The sequence below is a fragment of the Callospermophilus lateralis genome, chromosome 13, assembly GCF_048772815.1.
Source record: "Callospermophilus lateralis isolate mCalLat2 chromosome 13, mCalLat2.hap1, whole genome shotgun sequence".
NCBI classification, from domain to species: Eukaryota; Metazoa; Chordata; class Mammalia; order Rodentia; family Sciuridae; genus Callospermophilus; species Callospermophilus lateralis.
This window is the reverse complement of record NC_135317.1, coordinates 92,447,902-92,460,107: the sequence shown is the minus strand read 5'-3', so window position 1 is coordinate 92,460,107 and position 12,206 is coordinate 92,447,902. Positions and strand designations below refer to the sequence as shown.

At 37.1% G+C, this 12,206-nt stretch overlaps 1 protein-coding gene across 1 annotated transcript in view; it reads left to right on the top strand.

Annotated features, from left to right (window-relative positions):
* The window catches only part of Pla2g4a (phospholipase A2 group IVA), a 127,457-nt gene that overhangs the window by 70,532 nt on the left and 44,719 nt on the right, over positions 1-12,206 (top strand). Inside the window, exons 6-7 of the mRNA XM_076831495.1 lie at positions 113-150; positions 3,179-3,320. Of these exons, the coding sequence (XP_076687610.1) occupies positions 113-150; positions 3,179-3,320 (180 nt within the window). The remainder of the gene's footprint in view (positions 1-112; positions 151-3,178; positions 3,321-12,206) is intronic.

Genomic DNA, 12,206 nt, shown 5'->3' with positions numbered 1-12,206 from the left:
CTTCATGGAACTGTTATTTTTTTTCTTAATTTTTTTTCCCCTTAGGTAAAAGATAATTTGACACTCAATAGTTAGCCATTTTGTGACTGAATCTGATTACTGTATTTTGTAGGTCACTGAAATGATTCTGGAAATGTCTCTTGAAGTTTGGTAAGTTAATTAATTTAATTAGATGGAAAATATTGTGAGTGATCCACTGAACTTTTGTGTTGTTCAAAAGTATACTTTTTATATATGAAATAATTGTGACAGATTTGAATACATACAAGTGTATTAATTTACTGTTCCTTAGCTATCTCTTACTAGCTAAAAATATTAAAAACATAATTCTAACATACCTTGCTTAATTTTCCAGTAAGTTGGTGGTTAGATAATAACTGTCGAATTAAGTGCTTTTTGTAAGGGCCCTCTCTAGTAACATATCTGTTTCCTTAGAAATGGATGTAGTTTTTTAAGTCTAATTTCCATTATTGATTCGGATAGTTATTCAGAACATGAAAGTGAACATAAATAGGAATCTATAAATTTTTTTTAAAGTAGAAAAAGTGAAAATAGAAATTGACTTTATTCCTAGTGCTCAGCAGGACCATGAATGGTGAATTTCCATTGCATTGCTCTTTCAAAGTGGCCTCCAAATATGAATCTTGGGAAATAAATTTCTTTATTTACAAAAGGTGATGCTGAGAGGAGCCATGTCTGCACTGACCAGCTGGTCTCTGATCTAAGGCTGAGCTCAGTGGAACCCACCTCCCTCAAGTTCTCTGCATATCTGAACTTTCCCCGTGGAAGCTGATTTTAGTTGGGTTACATGTTTTACAATGACAATGCACAAATTAGCACAACATTCTTTTGTCTTGTAATTTGACCAATGAATGATGATGGATTTATTAGGTTGAGGCATTTTACAGTCTCTTATGTTGATCCCTGGAACATGTGGATTTGATTTAGTAAATGATAAATTTCCATAGCCTCTCAACATATGTGAACAAAAATCAAAAGATAGGACAAGTTATCATATATCATTATTTTGTATTAAGTTGATTCTAGCCTAAAAGTGGTATATATCTGGCAGGAGATCAGAAATATTTTTGTGATTTGACTATGAAGCAATGCTACTTGTTTCAGTGAGGTGATTAGGATCACCTTGTGTAAAAGAAATGGTCTTTAACAAGAACACAGTTGTTAAATAGATGTAGAAACACCCAACTAAATAACGTACATTCATCTAGAACTAACGTGGTATCTCTTTATAAGGAAATTTAATCATACCCTTTTTGTATGTTAATTTATATCTTGACTCTAGGATAGAAATGCTTTTTATCAAAGAAAGATTTAATTCTGAGAAAAAATTTTCCACATAATGCCTTCTATAAAACCAAGAAAGACAATTGATTGGAAAGTCAAACATGATACATAAAAGAAGAAATAAATGAACCACAATTCTATTACATATTTGTAAGATTACTACTCAGCATTTAAAAAATTTTCCTCCAGATATTTTTTACTGATAGCTCTGGAACACCTATGCTCATTGCAATGTTCATAAATTTTTGAAAATCTTGATTCTTTTATCATGCTTAATATGTTATAGAGAATATGGGTTCCAGAATTTGAAGTCCTATATTTAAATCTACTTACTTACTGATTATGTTAATGGTTGAAAGTTTTCTAATCGCTTTTTTGCTCAGTGATAAAATAAAAAAAGAATACAACTATTTTGAGTGTCATGATTGAATAAATTGCTCTTTCTGAAAACCACATGCTATAGGAAACTTTCAAACATGTATACAGTATGTTTATAGTGGTGCTGTTTATAAAAATTTTTAAAAAATTGGAAATAACTGTAATATTGATAGATACATCATGGTATATTCATATAATGAAAATATTCCACAATAGTAAAAATGTTTAAATTACTTCTGTTTACTTAAATACAGATGATTCTCAAAGACAAAATGTTCAATGGAAAAAATCATTTTCATTGATAAAATTTATGATAAAATTAAAAGTCTTCAAAAGATCCTCTATATTTAGGAATATATATATATACATATATATTCCTAAAATAGAGGATATTTCATTGTTTTTTATATATATATATATATATTCAAAGCATAAAGATGTACAGTGGAATGATAAAGACCAAATTTAGGTAGTAATTTGCTTTAAGAAGCAGAGAAGACAATAAAATTGAGGAAAATTCATAGGGACAACTGTACAAATGAGATTTTTATCACTTCAAGTGGATTGAAGACACCTAATCTATCACAATTAGTAACAATAGAGAAAATCCAACCCCAGACTAGACTTGCAATACGTGAATTCACTATCTTGCTCTTTTGTACTCTTACGTGATTTTCATAATAATCACATTTAATAACTATATAATCCAATGCTTTGATGCACTATAACTTAATGGCCATTTCTTTAATGTTAATATTCTTTAATATTAATGTGAATAAATGACCTTGTCAAAATTTACAACTACTTCCTTTAAGGTAGAGTCTAGAAATAGCATTACTAAGATCAATGTTGATGGACAATGTAGTTATTTCTGCTGTTTGTTGTCTTTCAAAATGTTTTGCCAACTTATATTCCCAAAACAAATATAAGAGAAAAAATCATATTGCTTTATCTTTTCAAGAATTGGAAAATAAGTATGAATTACTAGTTAACTTAATAACAGAATTGTTGGAGTATCCTAGCTCAGTTAAAGATTCATTCTTATATATTTTCATTATTAATTATACTTCCTGTTTGGTGAGTGGAGTGATTTGCCCTTCAGGAATTAGTAATTAGCGTACTTTTTGTAGTGATTGTATATTAGTATAGAGAACACAGCCCAGGGGTTTCTGAGGTTTCTTCTTTCATTCTAAATTTTACTAGGACAGTGTTTTCTACTGAAGCACTTTTATTGTCCTAATGTATGATTTAGTAGGGGCCTGTTTGCTTGTTGGTTTCTTCTAAACATCTCGTGTTCTCCTCTTTCCCCCTCTTTTTTTCCTAAAACATGCTTTGGAACATGCTGCTTTAAGGTATCCATCATTCTATACTCTTGATTTAGGTCCCTGAGGGAAGCAGGGGGCCACATCCGTGTTGCTGCCCAGGTCTTGAGGGGCTGGATGCAGATGGGGTGAGGCTGTGGGACACTGGCTTTGACTCCTGTTTTATATCACAGCTCAAGCCCAGACCTGCGGTTCAGCATGGCTCTGTGTGATCAGGAGAAAACTTTCAGGCAGCTGAGAAAAGAGAACATCAAGGAGAAGATGAAGAAACTCCTGGGCCCCCAGAGGAGTGAAGGATTGAATTCTACCCGGGATGTGAGTTGGAAAAATTTTCAAATGTTATTATGACTTCGTAATAAAATATTGGACGCTTTCTCCAAAAATTTCATCCCAATATGGCACTATTATGATCGAACATTTCGCTTTCAACTTCTTCAGGTAAGGCAAGTGATTCAAAAATGAAAACTATTGGAGGAAGGTCATCTGGAACATTGTTCATATTTGGTTATATTGATTTTTACCTTAATTTTTAAAGCAGTATTAGTTTTACAGAAAAACTGAGCAGAAAGTACAGGAGAGTTCTTATATACTTCCTGTCCCCACACATATACAATCTCTCAGTTTTAGTCAGGGTTCTTGAGAAGTAGAGACATATCTATATCTACATCTACATCTACATCTATGATTTATGAGAGGATTTGGCTCATGTGGTTATGGAAAGTAAGAAGTCGAATGATCTGCTCTTAGCAAGTTGTAAAGTCAGGAAAGTCAAGTGCAATTGGGTCTGAGGCCAAAGGCTCAGAACCCAAGGATCTAATGGTATAGCTGCCAGGCTATGACTATAGGCCTAAGTACTGGAAATGACCGAGGAGAGGAATGCGGGTGTATGTTTTAGGTCCCAAGGCCCGAAAAGTAGGAGTAAAGATGTCCAAGGGCAGGAGAAGACAGATGTCCCAGCTCCAGGAGAGAAAGAGAAAGAGAGATAATTTGCTTTTCTTCCACTGTTTTGTTCTTTTCAGGTTTGGATGATGCCCACCCACACTGGTAAGGGCAGATCTTCTTATTCAGTTAACTTACTCAAATACTAATATTTTCAAAAAACACCCTCAGAGATACACCCAGAAATAATGTTTCACTATCTAGTTATGGCTTACCCCACTCAAGTTGACACATAGGTTAACCATCATACTCTTGGACTATTAACACCCTACACCAGAGTGGTACATTTGTTACAATCAATGAACCTACACTGACACATGATCACCCAGAGTCGGTTGTTTACTTTAGGGTTTGCAATTGCTGTTGTACATTCTATGAGTTTTGACAAACATATAATGGCATGTATTTACCATTACAGTTATCATACTTTCAATGTCCTAAAAATCTTCTCTGTTCTACCAGTACATCCCTGCTTCTCATCTAATCCCTGGCAACCACTAATCTTTTTATCTTTTATAGTTTTGCCTTTTCTGAAATATCATATAGTTGCGGTTTCGTAGTATGCAGTTTTTTCAGAGTAGTTTCTTTAGCTTAATAGCATTAATTTTAGGTTCCTGCATGTCTTTTCATGGCTTGATAACTCTTTTTTTTTTTTTTTTAGCACAAAATAACATTTCATTGTCTTTTTAGCATGAAATCCATTTCACAGTTAATAAATTAACATAATTTTTTAAAGAGGCATAATTTATGCAGAGATATTTATTTCATGAATATGAAAAATTTAGTTCAGATATAAAAGGATTATTGAATTAGTGTTAATAGAGACTAAAACTAAGCTGTGGACTCATCATTACTCAATAAGAAGAAAAATATTATGAGTTTTTTTAATGATATTCTAATTAACAATGTAGTTAAATATGATAGGGGAGGAAGAAAGGAAATGTTCCAGATTTTTCATATTTCAAAGCAGGGAGTTGAAAGATACCATCCAAAATTGATCAAGTAGTTAAAAGTAATAACTTCCACATTTTAATATTTTTCATAAGTCCAATTATAGAGAGATGCTAGAATAAAATATTTTGTGAGTCAATATTCAAAGTATAAGCCTTCCATGATACTTTGATGTTTTTCTTCCTTTAAATTCCAATAAAGTATAATGTGTTCAATAGTATATTTATAATCTAGTTTTTGACTCTACATTTTCCTCTTTACCTATCTAGATCTATCTAAAATCCTATGTACTTTTCTCTCTATTGGTCTTTCTACCTGAAATTTACACAGATAAATCACTGTAATGAGACTCATCAAATGATAGTGGTGAAGTTTCTTGTTGGTGGCATATTAGGTAATTTTTTACTTATTTCCTTGAGATTTTCTGTTAACAGTATTTGAACTGAACATAATTTATTTTCATAAAATAATATTTTATTAAATACACAAGTAAACATATATGTGCTCACTCCCATATGTACACACACCAAACAGGGGTTTCAGCAGGGATTATTACAAATTAAAAGCAAAATACAACTGGAAATGAGACATACATTCTGACTAAGGGATCCAGGTGAGCACTCATGTTCCACAGGTGAGTACAGATTTCCAGGTGTGATTTAGGTGGCCATAGGAGTGGAATACCAATCTGCTAATGCTAAATTGGCTTTTGCTGGTATAAAATGCTGCTTCTGGGGACTTTCTTTTGGAAAAGAGGAGAAGTGAAACCTCTATTTAAGAGAGAGAGAGAGAGAGAGAGAGAGAGAGAGAGAGAGAATATGAATTCTACTTCTCCATCTTGTTTCCCACCTTAGCAGATCCCTGGTAAAACTCATGGTTGTTTACAGTGTCAGGTTAATTAGTACTTGAAGAAACTTTCTTCTCTACACATTACTAAGAAATTCATAGTTTCTTGGGAAGATTTTGTGTGTGTGTGTTTAAACATAGATCATAACCCTTTCTGTAACAATTCTTCTTTTTATCTCCACATGATTTTTCAGGCTCTTTACATTTTCATTCCTTGTCATTCACTGTGATGCTGTGCTAGGTGGTGGAGAAGAGTGAAACACCTTCCCTAGTCACTTTAAAGCCTAGTTTGGGAGAAAGATATGTAAGCAAAAATGAAGGAAGGAAGGAAGGAAAGAAGGAAGGAAGGAGGGAGGGAGGGAGGGAGGGAGGAAGGAAGGAAGGAAGGAAGGAAGGAAGGAAGGAAGGAAGGAAGGAAGATGTGTTGAGTTAACAGAGATGTGAGTGGATGTAGGGACAATGGAAAGCCTGTTTGCCAATCCTTGAGGAGTCAATAAGCTTGCTAGAATGAAAAAGAAGGAGACTGATCCCCTGTTAATTTATGGTCATCAATGTCACTTGTGATCTCAGCTTCCCTCCCTGGTTGCTTTCTTTCTCTTTCTCTCTTTCTCTCTCTCTCTCTCTCTCTCTCTCTCTCTCTCTCTCTCTCTCTCTCTCTCTCTCCAATTGCTCCCCTTGCCTCCTTCTCAGAGAGAATCCAGAGTGATGGGGTGAGTAATCCCCCTTTCCTGCTGTAGTATCGGTGTGCTGCAGAGCCCATACTTACCTTTTGCAACTTGCCTCTGAGTTCCATGCAGAGTTTCCTTTGCTTCCAAACGCAGGTCCACATCAGGAATGGATCACAGACCATTCCTGTTAGGAACCCCAGTATCTCCATTATTCAGTCCTTCCCCGGCCACTCCACCCCTGTTTTGTCAGCATCTCCGTGGGTATGGATACTTCCTGCATAAATATAAACACGCTCTAAACTTCAATTTAAGAAGAAAGGGGGACAGAAATATCTCCCTGGATTCTCCATTCTCTCCTTTCTCTCTCTCTCCTTGCCTTCAGACTCAAACTTCTCCAATTTTGTCTCCACAGAGTCCATTTTATTTCCTGTGTCCTTCTGGTTCCTGCCCTCAAAGTTTTATTGCAGCTGTTTCCCTAATGCTGAGGCATGTGTCTCGCCCTCTCTTAACCACCCTTGAAGCTGCCAGGGGCAAATGTCTTCCTACTTTTTGAAACATTCTCTTTCCTTCACTTACTAATTTCTGGTTTTCATCATGCCTCCTTGATATTTTGCCAAGTTTTCTTATGGAGCACTTTAAATATGGAAGTTGACCTCAAGGTTCCAGGCCCTCTTCTTCTCATTCTGTATCCTTCATTGGAGAAATCTTTTGCCCTCCCAGAATGTCACCCAGCCTCTTGCACTGGGGATGTTCACACTGGCATCCACGGCTCAGCGCCTCCTCAGGCTTCAGCCCTGGTCATCTGCAGAGCTCCTTCATGTCCTCAATTGCATACCTCCCAACACTCCAACTCAGCCTGTCTACGTCCCAAGAAAAAAATTTTTCTTCTCTGGGTTCTTATTTGTTCCTATTCTCCTTCTTTCCACATTCTGTTTATTCTGAATTCAGAGTGACCTTTTTGAAGGTCACAAATTTGGTTATACCAATCTCGAGATTAAAATTCTTCCATTGCTCTTGGGATCTCAGTCACACTAAATATCTCCAACACCATTTTTTTTTTTTTTTGAGGGGTGGTGGGTGGGTGGGTACCGGAGGTTGAACTCAGGAGCACTCGACCACTGAGCCACAGGCCCAGCCCTATTTTGTATTTAGAGATAGGGTCTCACTGAGTTGCTTAGTGTGTCGCTTTTGCTGAGGCTGGCTTTGTACTCATGACCCTCTTACCTCAGCCTCCTGAGCCACTGGAATTACAGGAGTACACTACCACACCCAGTTCCTATTCCATTTTTGCTAGTTTATTCCACATGCATACATCTTTTCCCAATAAGTGCCTCTTAGTTTCATATCTCTGTAGAATCCTTTTCTAGCTAAAGTTCTTTTGGTTCTTCTCTCTTCAATATATTGCTCATGTTCCACACTTTGCTGGCTAACACACTACCATGATTAATCCACACAGAGATCACTTCTCCTTAGACTCTCTCCTTCATCAATCCCTCCTGCCTCTCCCCAAATTTAGGTTAGGACTCTCATTTATATCCTTTATGCACTTTTATGTACCTTATCTACTCAGTGTTTACCACAATTACACTTTAAAACTAACTGCACAAAAATGTGATTTAGTATTTGTCTTCTTCATTAGAATGTCAATTTTACGAGAACCAGGAGAAGATCCACATTGTTCATCTCTATATTCCTAGCATGCAGCTGAGTCTCTAGAATGGTAAACCCTCAGTGAGTGTTTTGTCGTATGAGTGGGGCACAGGTTTCGACAACAACAGTTTGGCATTGCATTCATGGGACAAATTTGCTAGAAGGAGAGAGAGTGAGATCAGGTCTTGAGAGGAGGAAACCATTGTTAGGCAGAGAGTTTGGATGAAAAGATCCCAGTTTAGTCTGTCAGATTAGAAATGTACATGAGAGGCACTGGTGCAGATATTCAGTTGGTATTTATTCTTGGGTTCTTCAAAAGAGAAACTAGGTTGCAGCCCCTGGCACTCCTTCTGTAGAAAGGAACAGGAAGTGTTCCATGGAATAGAATCTTTGGCTTCAGATTCATGCAAATGGCAGTAAACAGACTTTTCTGCAACAGATAGGAAATGAAGTAATGATCCTTTTTCTCTGACTGTCCTTCAAATTATTAAATTCATGTGTTTGGAAGTCATTTCTAGAATTAAAACTTCTTGTTGCTGTGTTGGTTTTGGTCTGCATTTTTTTTTCTCTTGGCAGAAATAACCAACAGAGACACAATAGACACCATGCATTCCCACAACAAAAATAGTGTTTTCCTATTTTTATGTTGCTCTTTGGGTCTCCTAAGTTCCCACTTCCATGCTTCTTGCCCAAATCTTCACTTTAGCTCAGTACTGAACAACTAGCCTCAAGGTGTATAAGAGTAGATTGTCCTTCTTAAGGGAACAGTACTAACCAAGATTCAATGCAGGCAGAGACTGTGGCTTTCTTGTTTTGTTTTAAAAAATTAGACAGCATTAGTGTCATACCTCAATGTTGAATTAAAATGTTGAATGAACTTGGGCACGTTGTTTTACCACTGCTTCACTTACCAAATGGAGATAACGTCTCTTAGAGTGGGATGAAAATGAGTACCAATACTTGCCAATTGCCTTAGAGCACATAGTAATTACTCAATAAAACTAGTTATTGTACATATTTTTTGGATGCTGCTGTTCTATAGCATAGGACCCTGGGATAATAACTTGTCAAAGTTAGTAACTTTAGTTTTCCTGCCTGCATAATGAACTAGTCAAACAGTTACAATTTTTGCCAGTCTGAGACTTTTAAAAAAATCTATTGATTTTAATCATTTGAGTGGAAACTCTTCTAAATTATGCAGTTCCTTGCTCAGATTGGACTGGTGTGGGCATTCCCACGTTGGCTTCCTCTGTGATGAGATTCCATCATCACACTTCTCTGTGTCCACTTGAAGCCATTTCTTCAAACTGTCCTTTCTCTTTGGACTTGGTCTCTGTGGAATTCAAATCTGATAAACAAGGTTGTTGTTAGAACACCGTCTCTAATTTGTGTAATTTCTCCCTGAATGAAAGGCTGAGAGCATTCCGATGAGCCAGATAACATAAGGCTTGGCGTGCAGGAACCTTCGATGTATTGTGATTATTCAGAGGCCACCCTGAAATTTTCTTGTTCTAAAATAGCTTTTGGTCAGACGAAGTCTCCAGGTTATGATCCCTTATGTGAAGAGAAATGTTACTAGATAGAATCTGTGATTCCTAAAATCTGACTATAACAGCAGAGTTGGTTGGGGACTAAAATCTGGAATGAGAGTGTTGGGGAAATGAGAAGGAGAGAACGCAGTGTTCATCAGAGAACAACAGAGGAAACCCCTCTCCTTAAGGCCAGCTGTGAGGGCAGCACTCCAGTTTAAACAGAGAGCTTGGGTGAGAATCCAAGTGTAAAGCGGGCCTTCAGCAATGCATTCCCTCTGTGCTGAGGTTTGTCACGTAAGTCAAGATAAAGAGAAAAGGGAGAAGGGGACTGGTCAGGCAGAGGGAGGCAAAACAGTTTCTGAACAAGGTAATAGAATAAGATCTTGAATTGTCAGTAGGAATTTTTATTCCTTTGTTTATGCATTTCCTTCCTCTAGCAGACTTCTTATTTCTACCCTTCTTCTGACAATGGCCTTTCGTGCTGTTGATTCTCATTCCCCGTATGTGTTGTTGTAAACTTGAAGGGCAGACGGTGGCGGAGGACTCCCCATGGAGGAGTTCAGGAAGATGAACAGAGCAGGTGTGGGCTTGCACTGGTCGGATTTCCGGATGAGAAATGGAGCTGAGTCATTCTCATTTGAGGTTGTAGTGGGACATAAACAGCCGAGGAATAAAATGGCGCTGCAAAGTGGTCAGGAGAGCAGATGTCCCAGAGACTCCAGTTGCAGTCACCGAGGGGAAAACTCTTCAAGGGGCACAAAGGTCCTTGGCTGTTGAGGATGAGGATATGGAACTCTGCAGATCAAGGACAGTTAAGCAAGTTCATGCCTGTGGGAGGCAATGATGGAGGCAGCATGTGGGGCAGGAGCTAGTTTTGCTGCAGGTATTGTTGCTGATCCGTAACAGATTGACCTCTGACATGAGGTGGGGGCCTCATCCTAGCATTTGAAGTCCTGAATAGAACAAAAAGACTGGGCTCCCTGAGCAGAAGAGACTTCTCCAGCCCTTCCTGCGGAATTCACATGTACCCTGAGCTCTCCTGAAGTTGCTGACCTACATACCAGATTTGCACTTACCAGTCTCTGCAGTTGTGCGAGCGAATTCATTGTCATAAACCACATCCTATTGGTTCTGTTTTTTTTTTGGGAAACCCTAATACAGCGGGTAAGGACATTATTTTTTTAAAATAATTGTTCAGTCTTAAAAACTTATGAGTTATGTAAAATTCCCTTCAAACTTTATAATTTTATTCTTCAAGGAAGGAAATTAATGATATGGATAAGGTTCTGCATCAAGACATTAAATCAAAACACAAGACTTTTGGTAAATGAAAATTCATTTCCTACAATCATATGAGAAAAGTATGAGAAATATTTACTGACATCATTTATAGAGGAATGCTAATGATATTAAGTCTAAATATAACCTAAATATGGCCTAAAACTACTCAACCTAAAAACTACTAAAATAAACTACTCTGATTTATTTGACATCCAAGGCTAATACCTATACCTTATAACTCTCCAGCTATGTCTTTGAACATTATTTCAGAATGACCAGAGTATTAAATCATCCAAATTTAGCCTTCATTTATTGGATAAAATTGTGCTAATATTATTTAAAGTCATGCATGAGTGTAAAATATAGTTTGACTAAACACACAGCGGTGTCTCTCAATAGAGATCACTCTTTCCTTTCTAATCAATGACAAAGAAAAAAGAACATGAATTTTGGTGCAGGTCACACCATAGTCCAAGTCCTGATTATTACTACTTATAAACTACTGGCCCGTGAACGTAGTCTTACGTATGCTTTACTCTTTTGGAAAATGGAATTAAAAGACTCTGGTTTGAGAGCTGGGAAGCTTTGATGAAATAGATTATGTCAAAATGTCCATGATGGAGCCGGCACACAAGTATGTCCTTGATGCGTCAGATTTCCTTTCCTTTTTAAAAAACAGCTCACATTTATAATTTTATAGTTTTAAATTCATATTTCCGTATGAGTTATGAAACAGAGGATTTCACTAGCTGTAAAAAGTTCCAGGATCATTAGTTTTACCCAGTATTTTTCTAGGTAAGTCAGCTAAGCCCTGAGAGCATTTTCTTTGCCTCAGGGCACAACGTTTATTTTGGGAAGAGCAGGGGACATTTGTTTTCTGAGTCAAAGTGAAATAACAGCTTTCTTATCTGACTGATCCAGCTTTGAACCCAGACACCACTTTCTAGTTTTGCAACCCTGGGAAAGCTGTCTTTGTGTCTCAATTGCTTCATCTTTAAAAAGAGGACCTTCCTTCTGCAATAGCAGCCTTAACAGGTGCCTTGCCTTAAGCCTTTCGGATTCCCATTTTCTCCAATTCCTTTGAATCCTCCTGCTGCAGTAAGAAGACAGGCCTTCTGGTCCCCAAATCACATCCCCTTTCCTCCTTATGCCTGTTTTGGCCTGACCTTGAGCCAAGTGCTTGGAATAATGAATTTACTCTTGTGCTTATTATCATCACACTGCCATAGACTCAACCTTTTTCAAGGTCTAATTCAGATTCCTGCTCTTTGGTCCAACCTATGTGGCTACCATTCTCCCACTTTACAACCCACCCCAGCTTTCTTTCTTAGCTC